Source organism: Aquila chrysaetos, chromosome 26, assembly GCF_900496995.4.
Source record: "Aquila chrysaetos chrysaetos chromosome 26, bAquChr1.4, whole genome shotgun sequence".
In the NCBI taxonomy this organism is placed as follows: Eukaryota; Metazoa; Chordata; class Aves; order Accipitriformes; family Accipitridae; genus Aquila; species Aquila chrysaetos.
The window spans coordinates 11,511,492-11,528,668 of NC_044029.1; the positions used below are offsets into that span (position 1 = coordinate 11,511,492).

At 38.3% G+C, this 17,177-nt stretch overlaps 1 protein-coding gene across 6 annotated transcripts in view; it reads right to left on the bottom strand.

Moving 5' to 3' along the window:
• The window catches only part of NAV3 (neuron navigator 3), a 275,913-nt gene that overhangs the window by 9,678 nt on the left and 249,058 nt on the right, over positions 1-17,177 (bottom strand). For all 6 annotated transcript variants that reach the window (XM_030002936.2, XM_030002937.2, XM_030002935.2 and 3 more), the window contains 8 exons: positions 15,840-16,012; positions 11,949-12,102; positions 8,796-8,970; positions 4,888-4,985; positions 4,130-4,225; positions 3,659-3,827; positions 2,680-2,915; positions 583-737 (listed from right to left, as the gene is read on the bottom strand). In XM_030002936.2, the coding sequence (XP_029858796.1) occupies positions 583-737; positions 2,680-2,915; positions 3,659-3,827; positions 4,130-4,225; positions 4,888-4,985; positions 8,796-8,970; positions 11,949-12,102; positions 15,840-16,012 (1,256 nt within the window). The remainder of the gene's footprint in view (positions 1-582; positions 738-2,679; positions 2,916-3,658; positions 3,828-4,129; positions 4,226-4,887; positions 4,986-8,795; positions 8,971-11,948; positions 12,103-15,839; positions 16,013-17,177) is intronic.

The following is a 17,177-nucleotide window of genomic DNA, read 5'->3' on the forward strand; positions in this document are numbered from 1 at the left end:
CCTATGATGGCGCTTTTACAGCAGAAATAGCCAATGTTATAGGTCAGTGAAAGTTCCAGAAAGCATTATTTTTATTCTTGCTTGGCAGTAAAGGACAGTCAGCAAACTTTATACTTCTGCACTGCTACAGGAAAACTGTAGGAAGTGCAAGTCCGCCAGATATACGGCTGCTTCTGCATGGCATGGTTCGTGGGTTCACACATATCCCAAATTCCACTATTATAAAGGGCATTTCTTCGTACTCGCCCGTAAGCTGTCCTCATGGTACTAATGAGCTTGTGTGATCTGACAGGGTGAAAGGGATAAGACCCTAATTCAGTCAAGCGTTTAAGTACATTCTTAAATTCTGTGGTACGTTTACATCTCACTGAGATGCATGAGAGTCATATAAATAAAGTGAAGCAGACACCCAAGTACTTGGCTGAAGAGGGTTAAAATTATTCAAGCACATAAGGGCTTTGCTGACAGCCTATGGGAGTCTTAAGTTTCCACTGGGACATTTTATTTTGCAAAATAACAAACAGCTTTTACTGCTTTAATTGCAAAAGGTCTGTAAAGGGGGAGAGAAGAGCTACTACCTACCATTTATTATATTTACAGTTGAGGAAGCCATTGAAGATGTCACTTAGTGAACCGATGTGGTGGAGATTATCAAGAATTATGACCACGGGGAGGTCAGCACCATTGTTGTCAGCACTGCACTGCTCAGCTAGGTTTGCTAGGTATTGTCGCAGATCCTTCAGCAGAATTAACAAAAAAACCCAGAAAAGATTAACCCAATTAGACCATAGATGTAATTTCAGTGGAAAAGATTTTCAGAAAGATAAAGAGGCTGCCACAGAGTTTCCCCGCTGTGGATCATTCAGCTGGATCAGCGCATGCAGGAAGACCTGCTTCTTAGATAGGGCAACATTGAAGCCACATGCTAGGAAAAACAAAGGCACTAAACATAAGGCAAGCGACTGAAGCATACACATTCCTATTTGGTAGCTACATTCCTTAGAAACCTGCTGATAAACTATCTTATCTCCAGAGGAAAATAGGTTGCAATAAAATATGCCATTTCCAATGGGCTGAGATACTCACATCAATTGTTGGACCTCCGTTCTTATGAATGGCACATTTATATACCAAAACACCCCCATCAGATCACACGATTTAGGCATATTGAACTGCTCCTTCAGATATCTCCTTTCACCACTCTCCCTGAAAATCACTTGTCCTTTTGGGGATACTATATCACACCTTATAATAAAATTTGTTGTGTAATTTTTTTTTTTCTGTCAGCTATCTGTCTGGCTGCTTTTAGTGCTGGAGTAAAAGAGAACTTTCTATAATCAAAACATTTTGTATTTTTCTCAACACTTCATTGCCCTTGAGGGTCTGGGCTAGTCAAGTTTTACAGCTGTATCTCTAAAGGTATCTAGTTTTGTCAGTGTTGGGAATGCTCAGTATTACGGACAAAGTTCCTATTGCCATTTTACTTTCTGGATCAGGGATAGCAGAATCTTTTCTTCTTTAATGGGAACATGAAATCTTTTTTTTATTTCAAGAAAGATTTTTGTTTGGCTTTTTATGGTCAGGTGTCTCTAGGGGAACATCATGGGTTTCTTCCATGGAATAGCACCATCTGTATTATTCAAACACACTTAGTATTTGACAATGTTGTTTCTTTTTTTTACTATAAACTCAAAAGTTATATATAAATCTTAATAGAAACAAAAGAAAAAAAAAAAAACAAACAAAAAACCCCCTCCAAACAAAACCATATACAACAAGCAATTTACCAGAAATCCAAAAGCTTACTCTCTTGTGGGACAATTTTCATTATAAATATATATGGTATACTAATAAAATGTAAACACATCCCCTGCCAAAGTAAATGGCATCACAAATCCTCTGTATAAAGACAGTGAAAAGTGGTGTTTTTACTGGAATGGTCCTCTCACCCCTTTGGGATCTCTAGGTCCTTCCTTCTTCTATTATGTTAACATTCATTATGTTCTGTGCAAATCAGAAAGCTCTGGGCAAAACCTTTCATTTTCTTTTCCCTGGGTACCAAGTTAGGAGTATACCCAATTTAGGACAGCAAGTGAATAGTATTATCTGTGGCTAGCACAGTAGTCATGCTAGAAGCTTGATAATCTAAGCTATGTAAATCACTGTGAATGTGACATGATGCACAAGGCAATTTTTGTATGGTCAGCTTCCTGACCGATGCACGCCAGAAACCATGGCAGCAGTTGTATTTATCCAGTGCCGATTAAGAAGATGAACCCAAGACGACAATTCAAAATCCCCATTCTGAAGTCTTTGCTAACAATCAGCTGCTCTTATCACTATATAAAAGCAAGTTAGACTGATATTACTATATATCCAACCTTTCTGACAAAGGAATTACAGACACTCTAAGAATTTCATTTATATAGGAATTTCACGCTGCATCTATCCTTAAGGTGGATTTCGTCAAGTGAGGGAAAATTCAGACTTCCTTCACAGTGCTTCAATGGTTTGTTTAGAACAGAAAGATCTGGTCCCTGTTTCTCACTGGAATTGGAGACCGAGTTCTTGTAGGAAAAAATGCTAACTGAGCAACAAAACAGTATGCCAATCAATAGGATCTGCTCTGCATCATCACTACAAATTGGGCGATAGGTTATCTTTTCAACTGTAACATACCTTGCTTGATTTGTGATCTACGTTAAAAGTTGCAATTGCATCCTCAGTTTTTTTTCTGCCAGATTTAGTTATAATATATTCAGCCAGCCTGTTAGCTAAATAGGTCTTTCCTGTGCCACTGGGTCCCGACAGAATAATCCTGCGATGCTCCATCAGTAAATTAAAGTACCGCTGGGTAATTGGCTTAGGAATCAATGTGTCAAACACAAAACTGTCCAAACTGTTTTCTTCCACTCCTGGGAACAAAAGAAAAGAAAAATGGTCTGTCTTCATCCTTGCTAAGGTAGGCGTGGGTTTGGCCCAGCACCTGATGGCATCAGTGCTGTGCTCAAAGCAAGGTAAGATACTTCTGCCTAAATCAAATTCCTATTAAGGGCTTCCTTACTGTGGAAATGCTTATATCCTTCCACAGGGCCAAGAAATTAAACAGTGGTAGTGGGACGAGATGGGTGGGAGAGATGAAATCAAAGTAAATGTGAAGAGAAGGCTCAGTGAGGCAAAGATGTATGTTTCAGACACTATGGGCAACCATAACAAAAAAAAAGGTCAGAGTGACAGCCACAAGGGTTACTGGTTGTCACAACAATGTATGTATAGTTCTGAAGGCCCCCCTCCCCTCCAATAGCAAATCCCTACAGCTTTTGAAATGTATTAAATTTTTCCTGCGGAACTAGGTAAGGCATAAATATTTCTCATCATAATGTCTGTTTGGGGGTTGGTTTTTTTGCCACTATTCAGAAATTTGTACTTTGCTATGATTTGGCAGTCAGGCAGAGAAGGACAGAGATATTTTTAGATTTGCCTCAAAATGCTGCACTGTGTTAGGTATTGTACAGTGTCATACAGAAAGTTTATGTCATAAAGTCCTTGAATTGGAGACAAAATACAGAAAGGTCAGGTGTAAGAACAAAAATATGAAAGGTTGAGGGACTGCAGTGAGGAACTCTACAGTATCTGTAAAAATATTCTTGGCGTTTACCTTTCAGGTTCACAGTGATGACGTTATTATCTCCAACCAGATATCCACAAGGCAGCAGTTCAGGCACTTCTAGGCTATGGGCTCTAATTACATCCCCTATACAATAGCTAGCAATGCAGTCAGAGCTTAAACCCAGGCTAGTAGTCGGATCCACTCGGAAAATATACTCCTGAAATTATATGAAAACATAAGACATAAAAATAATTATTGAATGAGAGCAGTTTGGAAAACATTTTGGTACAGGCGAAGTCACTTGACAAGGAGATTCTTGCAGTCACATTCAATAGAGAACTGCCTACAATCATGAAAAAAGAACAGCAACATTAAGGATAAAGTTTATTTGTGGTGTTAGCTATATGTCAAAAAAGAAAACAAAACTAAAACTTGGCAAGACAACCCAAACAACACAGAAGTTTTCTTAAGTGAAAAAGAAAACTGAATTAATACTTGAGCTAATTTTTCAAGTCTTACCTTAAAGAGACGTCTGATTACACCATCTAAAACATCCCATTTTGTTTTTCCGCTGACTCCAATTGATCCTATCAGATATGCATGTGGTTTTTGATCCTGCAAAGAGAGATTTTTGGAAACTGGACTAAAAATGGTGTAATCAGTTTTCTATAAGATTCATAATTTTCCCAATGAAGAAAAAAAATATTCTTTAGAATGTGATGCTACAACTTTGTTAATAATCCCTGTGCCAGAAATAGGTATAGATGATATTACTTTGGTACATCTTTATAAGGAAGGAAATACAGTATCTTATTCTGCTCTTTGATTGCATCTGTGTTTATAAAGAGATGAATATAAATAAAAGTTGCAATGTATTTATAATTTTTTTATAATACAGAACATGAAAACACGACAATGCAATTCCAAATTTATTACCTCAGCAGCATATTCATAGTTGCACCCTAAGGGGTCGAAGGCATAGATCTAATTTATAACAACTTTTAAATGGAGATAGCAAGTCCCAGAACATCCTAGTACTAATTAAACTGAGAATTGGTAGTGTCTGAGCCACCACAAAGGCAGAAGGAGGCCATATGACACTAGTCTATGGAGAATGCCTAACTGTATTGAGCATGGATGACAGAGAAGAGAGCTGCTATCTTTAGGGTATTTCCCTTCAGTTCCTGGCTGAAAATACTGAAACAAGTTGAGCTGCTATACTGCAAGATTTGCCTGAGCTATAATTCTGCATCTAGACCTTTGGGTAGTGAACTTACCTTGGCTCGACTATAGCCCTTGTTTATAGTGACTAAAATTTTCACACTATGACCTTCTTTGTGGAGTGCTCCATCAGTGACATCATCCAACAAAATATCTACAATAAAAGAAGGGAACTAAAGTGATCAACCTGACAAATCACATCAGTTATGTTCACATCATCAGTTCAATATTTGTTCAAAGGACCTTTTGGTTAAAAAGAAAGGCTGCCATCACAACAATTTGCAATAATTTTAATCTGTACTTATTCCTAATTTGCCTTTTCTCTTGGAGATTAAAAAAAAGTTACAATGTGTCAATTTTTGAAGCAAAATTAGGAGCTTTAATCATGTAGAAATGAATAGGGAATCCATAAATAAATAAATTCTTGCATCGTGATCTTGCCTTTGCTTTCCTTCTTGGAACTTGCTCAAAATTACCATACATCCACAAAGCAATGTTAAAACTTAAACTAAGTTTATATCTTTGGGGACTCATTGTGCCCTTTAGAATGTTGTAAGGAGAAAAACAAGAAATTCTTGCATTGATATGTTTGCTGCTAAGTAAAATAGCATTTAATTTCTCTTTCCAGCTGATTTCTTTATCTTCTATACACATGGCATGGATAGAGTCTTTTTTAACCAAATACAGGCTTACAAACAGTAAGCAAACATTAGAAAACCACTTTGTACTCCTCCAGAATATGGGACTCTATTCAGCCATTCCTCTAAGAAAAGGTTTCATTTTTCTTGGAGGTAAAGAGTGATTCTGATCTGCTTTGTGCCTCAGTTTCTACCTCTTCACTAACTCCTAAAATGTGAAAGCAGGAGGACATATTTCTTACTGAAGGCTAAGTCTGCAGCTTTATTGCAAGGGATAAAACTGCTTTCTTCCTCTAGAAGTTCTCTCAGAGATTTTACTGTTAGACATTTAAATGAACCATCAAATTAGGAGAGATTATGGATTTGCATTTTCTTCAAAGTCCAGCACAGTAATCCACTACCCTAAGTCCTGCTCGTTCTTATTGTGGTGACTGAAGAAAAGCGTCGACTTCATGTCATAGCCTGCACAAGGTCAGATTTCACCCAAATTAAATGAAGTGCCAGTAAGATTCAGTCACTTGCTTATAGCAAAACCAAAGACGACTTATTAATATGACAACAATGAATGTATTAAAAAATAAGTCCTCATGTAAAATGTTTGATAACTTACACCCAGATCTAGAAAGCAGATTCTGCTATTGGGTTCTTTGTTCTGTTTTTTGAAGAAGGATTTTTGTTGTGAGCTTAAACAAATCCATGCTTGTTTTGTTCCAGGCAGACAGTTTTTCTGTGCCACCAACGTGGAATGTTTCATTTCACTTGTCTTGTGTTTTGGCATATTTGACAAACCTTAAGAGTTTCCATAATGTCATAGTTCGTCTGAGGGCAATTTACAATATAACTGATCCCTTGGTGAAATTTTTCAATATTTGAATGACCCTCATGTAGCCTTTAAAATACATTCTTCTGTAAGTCTTTAGGAATGAGGAACCGCTCTGTGGCTAGAAAAAAATGCCACTTTCTAAGAGCTCTCTCTCTCACTGATACAAAGGGCTCAGAAGATGCCCAAGGGGGTCTAATTTCATGGTGATGCTAATTGCTTTAATTATCTCCTGCCAGACCTCCTCTTTAGGTGCGCTATGGTGGCTCCGGCTGACTTGTCTGAGCTCTGGCACTCTTTCCACTGGACAGTACAGACAGAGTCTTGTACTGGTCCTTCTTTGCTGCTTTTTACTCCAGTGACTGGCTGAAATACGGGTGTCTGTGACCACCGAGCCCCTTCCCAGCTTGCCACTCACACCTATCAGGAGGAGATGGTTATACCCTTAGGAAGTGGCAATGGATAGCTTTGGTCATTTCCAGATGACCATGGGCATTTGGAGACACTGGTCTCCCAGAAAGTGCCATGGTGTTTTTTAATACGATGAGCCAAAGCCCTCGTTATCTCTCTCAGCTTAGTCCCCAGCATGATTAACCTCTCCATATCTCAGGGACTTTTGTTTAATAGTACTCCAGCTGCCGCAGAAATCCCACAAGACTTGGTAGGAAGCTGTCACCCTTCCAAGTTCTTTGGCATGGCAACAAAATGATACTCACAATGATCAAAAAGGCTGGATTCATAATCAAATGAAATCCTCCACTCCTCATTAGGCACACTTATTTCTTTAATTTCTTATAACTGAAAGTAATTACTTTGCATGCTAGAAAAACATTTAGAACCAATAACACAGAAAATTATATAAAGCTTATAGAATCATAGAATAGTTGAATCATTTAGGTTGGAAAAGACCCTTAAGATCATCAAGTCCAACCACTTCTCCCAGTCTTCTTGTTCTTCTTCTTCCTGTTCCTTCTCCTACTCCTTCATCCCCTTCTCCTCTTCCTCTTCCTCTTTTTCTTCCAGCTTTTATTTCTTCTGTTCTTTTGCTAAACAATTCCTCCTGATTTTGTTCATCTTCCTTCTTTTTCTTATCTTTCACCTTCCTGCATTCTTCCCCCTGGTCCTCTTTTCCTGTCTTATTCTCACCCAGTTCTTCCCCCTTTTCTTCAAACTCCTCCTCCTCCTCTTCCTCCTACATGTTTATTCCTGTATCTAGACAGAGTTAGTGCTAAGCGACAAAGTGCTAATAGCTGCTGCTCATGAAAGAAATTCTACAATTACCATTTTGAAAAAAAAATCTGTTCTGGTTTTTATTTCTTTTTTTTTTTATGTTTGTGGATGCATGAGCAGGAACGATAGTTAAACTTTTTCTCCCTGTTTTTGCAACACTTCATTGTATACTGAGGCCCAGCACAGGCTTACCCATACTAAAAGTTAAACCTGGCAAAAAAGTAGGCTGGAATGTAAATAAAAAATAGACCGATTTTCCTATAAAATCTGATATTAACCAGAAGAAATATTCAAATATCCATGTAATCAATGACTGGCAAGATAATATGACTAACTGCCAATCCAAATTATAGTCAGGCAGTTTGGCACATTCCCAGCTGTACTCTTGCCTAGACTCTTTCTACAATTATTAGCCACATTTCTATTGCTTCCAGAGACTGCATTATACTTTCTGTGGAGTCTACGCTAATGAGCGTTGCTTTGCTTCTGCTCTGCTCCTGGTTCTAATGTTAGAGACAGCACTTCTGTTTCTTGGCTACATTATTAAAACAAGTGTAGAAGGCTTATTATCATAAACTCTATGGCATGGAAAATAATCAAATGTTAATGTTCAGGATGTGGTCCAAAGTTCTGCTTGCTTTCTCTCATTCACTGAAACAATGAGCACGCTTAATAAGCCAGGCGGGGTTTGGCTCCTGTGACAAATGGTGATTTGGTCCAACGTAGACTAACTAGCTATATCACATTAAAAAAATGTAAGGGATAAAGCTAACTGAGACCACCTTCTGCCCCAGCTGCAAATACAAAATAAAGTTAAGGGAGCTAACTGAATGATAAAAGATCTGTAAACAAAAAAAAAAAAAAAAAAAGGAAGTTTCATGTACTATGCTCTTATTTATTCCACAGGGACAAGAGAATATATCTATACAGTTGTCAAGTATACTACAACAGATATTGTCCTCTTCAAATAAATTGTAAACCAGATGACCAAAGAGTACTGTAAACTAGGTAGGTAGAAAGTATCATAGCTAGGAACTAAGCAAACATAATGAACAGCCTGTTACTATTATACAGAGCTTTCTAAAATTTACATTTTCAGAAATGACTGCCAGCATCCTTCCTCATCTCCATTAGTGAATGTATACTTGATGTTTACCTAAGCGATATGAGGTGTTTTAATTTTCAGGCATGCCTCCCATATATGGCCCATTAAGAGAGTGAAAATAATAAATTCTTACTAATTGCTGAGGCATGCATGTCGCCAAAACATGTTTACCTGATGTAACAGATTCTGTGATGTTTAAATTGTTCAGAGAAAGTCCTAGTGACTGACGTGATGAAGAAGATGATGTGCTGCTTGAAGACTCTGATGACGGCCGGGCAGGCTTTCCAGTATTTCCAGTCTCTGCCTTCAAACGATCATTTTCAGCTTTCAATATCTCAATTTCATTCTGTATTCAAAAGAAATCAACATAAAAGCACAGCGGGTTATTCTTTCGGAAAACCGCTGGGGGTGGCTATTCTGGTGCTTGCCATTCACCTGCAGGAGCTAACTGGTTTACCACTTTCACAGCAGTATGTAGCACTATAGCTCAGAAGTATAACGCCGTCAGTGAAAACTGCATTGCCTTCACTTCTGAAATGAAGGGGGAAAACCCCCTATAACCTTGTTTTAGCTTTTGCCTCAAGACAGTTCCTAAACAACGTAAAGTTCAAGCTTCAGTGTTTATTGTACAGTTGACCATAATACCGGTGTGGTGAGAATTTTCCCAGCTTTCCCTAGTTTTATAAGCTACTTTCTATTGTAAAAAATCATAGGTAACAGTCAGTTAAAAAAGTTATTGTTAAAATCTTGGATATGTCAATGTTTCTAAAGTCACAGAAAATTATTACTGCCATTGAATGTAAAATTTAAGCAGTAACTTCACAGAGGAGAAATGAAATTAAAAATGGACAATTAGAAATTGATAGTTTAACAGTTTCACAAACCTTCTTGCTATCAGATAATACTTTTTGATCATTCAAACATGGGATTGTTCACATAACGGCCAGCAAGCCCTCTTTGATGAAAACATACAGTGACAGATGAATCAGAACAACTAGGAATTTTTTTTAGCTAAATCCTCTGTGGTGCCAAGTGATTATTGAATGTACAATAATAAAATGAAAACTTAGCCTGAGAACAGCCTGGTACCAGCTAAATCTAGCTTTCAGTCGCTTCACGAAGCACAGTACAAAGCAACTGCTTATTCTTGCAGACGGTTTTGCACATCAAATTTAATTCCGCATTCACTAATACTCTGCTAAAAGTCCTGTTCTTTTATGAAGGCTGTACAGCTACATTATACAAATAAAAACATAAGGGGTAGCATCACAAAAAACCCCTGCAACAGCTACAAAAAGATTAGATCATATAGGCAAAGGTGAGGAGATAGTGAAAGGGAAGGGACAAACCAGCAAAATTGTGACAGAAGGTAATAGATGAATGTACCAGTTTAGCCTGGGGTTCAAACCAGGAGCTATGGTGAAATGAGTCACACAGTCTCCATCTACTCTGCAATTTACACTGATTAATTACACAACTCTTAGCAGACTGCCATTCAGCTGAGCTTTAGATTTTTAAGGTGCTTTGAATACACATAGTATTTGTATATCATTCCCACCAAGCTTCCTTTTTCCCCTTACCAATCCTCATCAACTCTCCAAAACATCAGAGTTTGGCAACTCCAAGGTGGCTGCCTCTGCTTTTGGGAAAACTTCAGAAGAAGGGGTGATTACCAGCGACAGCATCTGAAATAGCCACCTCTGCCCAGCTTTGGTGAAATTCAAACTTTCGACTGTTTCGACTGTGACTACAGCAGACTCCTCTCTCCGGGAGTTCACCTGGTTTAGGCACTCACATCCCGGTGTAAGACCATAATCAGCTGATAAGCCTTCACATCCTGCTCTCCACCGCTGCAATTAAATGTATTCTATCCCTTAGAGTTCCTAAAAATTTTTTAGTGACTCCAAATCAAACGCTTTATTTTCATCTGGACAACTGTAACCCATATTTACGGACCAGTTCTTGATTATTCTTCCCCCTAATTGAAGTTCAGCCAACTATCCACTAGCAATGTTGGCACCGAGTGGTGTAAGCACCTGGGAGGGTGGTGGGTACCCCAGATGTTTAAAGGTGTGACTGAGACTGCTATAGACATGGTATAAACAAAGAGGTCTAGAAAAGACAGCAAGCCCACCAAATCTGGTAGTTAGGAAGTCAGCCGCTGTGGACACCTATACAGAAGTGCCTATGGGTGCATCCGACCTAAGCGCCCAGCACAGAGCAATTCAGCCGACAAGCCACTGGGGTTGGATCCAGCTGTGTAAATGGGGGTTTCCAGTGTCGCTGTAAACACGGTCTTCCATGGGTAGAATGCTAAACCTACAAGTCCTGTGCAGATACAAATCCCTGAGGCTGGTTCAAACGCTAATAGGTGCCTATGCTCAAACAACTCAGTTTCACCTTCTATACTTAGGATGATTTTAGGTTAGCTTTCTAGGTCCCACTACTGCAGGACTAAAACTCAGTTGACTACAACAGGAGTTTATCACCTAGCTCATACCTAGACATCTAAACCTAGCTGTCCCAGTCTCAACCTGAATCCCCACCCCATGGCCTTGATTCTGTTTCCCAAATACAGGTTTATAGTGCCTTCAGGGATCTCCTAGGTATCTCACGTGTCATTCCAGAAGGGCCCAGAGCTACTGAAGGACCTATGTCATACTGTGTGGATGTTGTAGATACTTTTGGGCACCCAACATGATACTGGACACTTGTATGTGGGCAACAGAGCTGAGTTCTGTAAAGCTCTGTGCTCCGCTGAAGAACATTGCCATTCTTTCTGCAACCTTTCAGTCTCATGAAAGGGCAAGTCTTCTGATGACAAACGTATTCAGGAAGGATTTGGACCAGTTTCACAAAATAATGCAATGAAATTTTAGTGATGCTGGATATAATAATTTAGTTCATTTTTACATTCTTTGTTTCAGCAAGCAACAACTGGGATACGAAACAGAAATGATGAGAGAGTATGCACATATACCCCCGCCCCAAGAATTTAGAGCTCTGTAGAAATCACTTCTTGATCTGCTTGTCTGTCATGTTGCTTTTCCCAGTCATAGGGTTTAGATAACAAATATCCTTTGGGCAGGGATTACATCTCCTTCCATGTCTCTTAAACACATTTTAGCTATTAACACAAATGCTAAGAATATCAATATTATATGGTGAACACTTATCATACCCATCCTTTGGAAGTACTGTCAATCTAGCAATTTACTTTGTATTGAAAATTTTTTGGTATCTGAAAGAAAGTACTGGGAAAGGAAATACAGCAGGAATACCTTTGGTGTGCACCCCTGTCATCACTTAAGCTACTGCACTGACCTGCATGCGGTTCATGGCTTCCCGAATCTGATCCAGATGGTGTGCAGAGCTGAGGGCTTCAAGACGAATGTCCGTTAATTTTAGCTCCTTCTCCCTCAGCTCGCTCTTTAGCTGAAGAATAATTTCAGCCTCTGCCTCTGTGCACTCACAGATCCTAAAGAGGAGCAGGAAACAGGCAGGAGATTAAAGGAAGGTTCTCCCCCCAAAGCAGTGCCATTACTAAATATCAAAGTACAGAAAATGCTTGCTGCTGGTGAAACCTATGAGTGAAGAAAGAATCTTATCAAAGAAACATGAAAAGGCTCAAATTGCAAATTAAAAAAGGGAAAAAGCCCTCTCCGGATGAAATGATCAGCTTGCTTCATATCTTTCCAGTTTAGTTAGATAGTTCACTATGGTGAAAAAAAGTTGTTAAAAACTTTCCAGAAATGTTTTTTTTGAGTGTGTATCACCCATTGGTTTTAATCTGATTTTATGTCTGCATCATTTCTTTGGTGCAAAGGTTATGACTTCCCTAAGTAGCAACAGTCAGAACTGAACTATACTGATTAAACTGTACTACTGATAGTTATTATCTGATATTTATCAGCAACAGTTTCCTCTGTTTTGAACAGTACACAGAGAGACAGTCCTTGACTTCATGATCTAGGAGATTTTGATCTGTAATGGTTTTGATCTGTGATGGTTGACTTCTTGCCTATAGTCTGCCACCTGGTAATGTAAGGTATCTGAAAATATGCTGGTTGGTTTGGGGTTTTTTTTTCCTTAAAGACTGGATTAAAAGTAATTACCATGTGACTATTTTTCATGAGCATTAATTTTAAGGTAAGAAACCATTATATTGTGAGAATAGAGCAAAATACGACGGGCCTAGAGACCCCAGTTCTCATGTCAGACTGTTGCCTCTGTGTGTCATCATCAGACCTAGACCTGTTGCATAACAGAACCAGTAGAAAATAAAACACTGAATTTTGGCTTCGTTGTTACACTAAGCAATATTTTCAGTCAATTCACTAAATGTTATTGTTCTTTATTACTGTCACTATAAATAGTTAATATTTGCAGAACAATTTAAATATGAAAAATATTTTATACTAATAAGTATTATTACTGTGATTATTACTACTAATATACAAACAAGAAACAGAGGTCAACTTTTAATTGCCAGAATGCATGCAAATGCATTTTGGGAAAGAAGATGCAGCACTCTTCAGGTCAGCAGTCGGATATACAACTCCATGCCCCACACTCAATTTTACCGGGATCTATGCCTGTAGACCACGTGACCGTTTTGCCTTTTCTTTGGTGCCCAGACTAGAGATGACCTGCATACACACGTATTAGACAGATGCAATTGGAAGAAAGTAAAGTAATGGTTTAGAACATGAGACTCAGGTCAAGAAAATATATAAAGAAAGTGTAAGCAAAGGGAAGATGAAGAAGTTCATGGCAAATAAAAAAATATGGCAAATCGAAGAGGGAAAATAATGAATATCATTCACAACATGCACAAATATTTTAAATGTGAGTAAAAATGAATAAAGGCATATACTAGGATTTTTTTCCAAATGTTACGATACAGGTCTTCATCTGATGTGCCCATACCTATGCTAACCAAATAAGAAATGAAACTTTATTTGCATGCATATATTGTCTCATACAACAACTTGGACAACTGGGAAGTCACATATCTATTTGTTGGCTATTTTCTTTTCAGCTTTTTTGCAGTACATCTTGAGAGGCATGGACAAAAAGACCTTGGCAAGCCAGCTTTAAAGAAGGTAAAGATGAAGCAGAAAGCAGGGCTATGGTTCTGGAAGAAGCAGGAAAAAGCTGTCTAGACTGGTAAGTTAAGCAGAATGGAAGCAGAAAGTATGACTTGAATTTTCTTTTGCAGATTCCAGAGCTCTTCAACACTTAGCTCCGACAACTGTAAAATTACATAAAAAGATGAGACTTCATCAAAAGGAAGAAAATCAAAAAGATAAGTTAGCATTCGTGAGCAGTCACAGAAAGAAGCTCAGAAGCCTGATCAGACTTCAGACAAAGGTTCAAAGTAGTTAGAAAGAAAGAGTTTTACTTTTTCTTTCTTGTTACAATCTCGGGATTTTTATATCAATAGGTTGCTTTGGGTAGGAGGAGTAAGTCAGTCACGATCTTTGAACAGAGGCTGCTGACAATTATAAAAAGTCTTGAAGGTGACAGAAGTTGAAATTATGCAATGGAAAACTGAGTCTTCCAAAGAAAGTAACATTATCAGTATAACAGACAAAGAAATTAATCTAAATAAATATATTTTATGTGATCTTCCACGTGATTATGTGGAAGGGAAAGGAATCTATGTTATCCTGTGTAGAAGGGTCACAATAATAAAAAATGCAATAATATGATCAGAAAGATCAGTTTAAAAATGCTATGGAGGAAGAACCAGAAGGTTATGAACTTGACAGAATTTAGGAAGTTAAGGCTCAGAGAGAGACCAAATAGCCATGGGAAGAGCTTGGGATGAAAGACTAGATCTATAGTTTTGCCCTTGATAAATTCTGGGAACACCAGTACATCTAGAGAGCAAGTCAAAGAGCCAGAGAAAAAAGCAGGGTTGGTGGAAAGGAAACAGGATAAAGTTATGAGAGCAGATCTGTGAATTGTGAGTAAATAATTTTGTAGAGTAAAACTGTTTTGTTTAAGTTCAGGCACTTTCTATTAAGGCTTTTACTAGTGATTTTTAAGTTGATAACAAATCAGACTGAAGGGTCCCAAACATAGAAATCCTCCTCCCAAAACACACATATACCCGAAACCATAAAAATGTGAACTTCCTATAAAAAAACCCCACAAAACTAGAGATCTAGATGAGTTATTCCTCACTAGTCTGTGTGGAATGTGAGGAAAGAAAAACATTTATTGTGGAAGGGTTTCTTCTGTGGGAATATTTGCTGTCAAACTCCTAAACCTAGTATATAAAAATCATTAGAGTCTATAAAAAGTTAGTCATAAAAAGCACCTACCCTAACGCAGGGAAATTCTATTCTAAAGTGCAGTAATCAGTCACAAGACTAGAATTCCCCAGGTGCTTTAACGAAGAGTAGTTGTGACCTGATTATTCTCAGTTAGGACAAGGAAAGCAAGGCTGGCATCAGTAGCACACATTTGTTGGTTCAAAGAGGTTGATTTCCCCAAATTGGAAAAAGTTATGAGTTTAACAGAATGAAAAAAAATTAGGTAGAAGAATATGAATGGGAGCCGAGAACTCCCTAAGAAAAATATATTAGACATCCAAAAAATAATGAGGAAATGGGACAGCTTTTGATTGATGACTTGTTCTCAGTCCTGAGACCTTAAGGATGGTAATTTGAATAAAAAATAGAAGTAAAATCCCACCAAAAAATCCAAGCTGATAAAAGAGGGGAAATAGATTAAAAATTATATAAATTAGTAGCTACAAAGTAGGTAAAGTAATAGCAGAAAGGATGAGTATCTTGTAAAAACTCATAGCTACCTGGAAAATAAAATGACATTTTTTAGTATGTCATGAAGAAAGGAAACTGTATTATTTGGCCTTTACTAAGTGGGTATGATAAAGTTGTTAATGGTGCAGGGAGAGTACAACGTAAGCTTTTGGATGTGCATTTGGAAAGGAGTTTGCACTGCTAGATGATTTGGGGTAAAGGCTGTGAAAGGAGGAGAGAATGACCTAAGAAAGAGCTGCTGGAAAAAGTAGTGTACAAATGGAGTGAAGCTCATGAGAAATCTGGCAAATGGATGGAGCACGAGGTTAAAAGATCACAGCTGTCGGCAATGGTTTCTGAACTGCACATGGCCACGCTTGAGGGGGTCTGTTTCACGGTCCACCCCGTTTGGGAAGAAAGGTTTGCCAAAGGAGACACTTACGCAGATGCCGACTGTGATGGTTTCATCGAAGTTGCCCCACACTCTCCTGAGCTGTGGGGCAATTTAGGTGATGAAGGAAGAGAGGAGTCCGTCAGCTCTTCTATGTCCGAATGTGAGGAAGGAGGTTTGGTGGACTTCTTCTTTCCAAAGGCCTGTTTGAAAGAGCTTCTTAGCTGGAAAACAAACATAGAGCAAGATTATTTTCCTCGTCACGGCAATTTGCGTGCAGCTCATGTTTCGAAGAGTTAGTTTGCAGATGCCATCCTAGCCACTGCCTGAGGTCAGTATACAGAAGCAAGGTATTAACATATGCAACACAGTATCTCTAAAAACATGATACGGTGCTTTGTTTTGACTTTATTAATCCAGCGCAGCGCAAACGTAATGCTATGGAAAAAGTGCAGAACCGAGTGGTACGGCTATGGGAGAGGGGTGCTCATTTAAAACCATTAAGCCCCAGTGGAATCCCATTCCCATGGCATTCCCTTCAAGGGCTGGCTTTAAATAACCACTTTGCATCTAGGTACAGGCAGAACCTGCTGTTACTAAATGCTGAAATCAAAAGACAAGTTCAATTTACTGGGTTTGCCAATTTACTATCCCCATTAAAAATTTGAATGGCCAAACTATGCAAATACTATGGTTTGGATCACAAGCGAGAGGATTTAAGCTGGGACATGAGGCTTGCTTTTTGTACGGCTGAGAAGAATGTTAGCTGAAAGGTATATACTCTTTGCTGCAGTTTCCTTTAGAGTAGTAAGATCTCTGAACGTACAAGCATTGCCTTTTCCCTCTAGAAGCTCTTACCCAGTATTGAAAAGGGACAGAATAGCCAAAGAGCCATTTATTTCAGGAGCCAAGATGACAACAGTTTTGTCTGCAGTGAATTTTAACTAGCCCATTCGTTGATACCTTTGTCTAAATACAGAAGTTGTTCATCTTAGGAAAAATGCAGTTGGTTTTGGGTTTTTTTTTTCAGAAGGTTGTTCTGATTAAAATTGTATAGAACTCAATGACAAACTGGTTCCTCTATAAAAAATGAGGTATTCAAATATCTTATTTTCATGATATAATTGGAGAGTGGGGAGTGTGACCACTGATCAGGGAAGCATTATTTAAGTCCTTTCCAGCTCATGATATCTAATGAGAAAGAAATGGATTTTGGCTACACTCCCCCTTTCTATAGTCTAAACTTTGAGATTAAAATGAATAGAGACAAACTGAGAAGACATACAGGATAATCTGGTTTTAGAAGGTATAAAAGCCTACTGCCAAAATAAATAGCAATCATGCCAAGATAGGGTTCTTTATAGATGCATGCCAGATTTTCCATGGTTT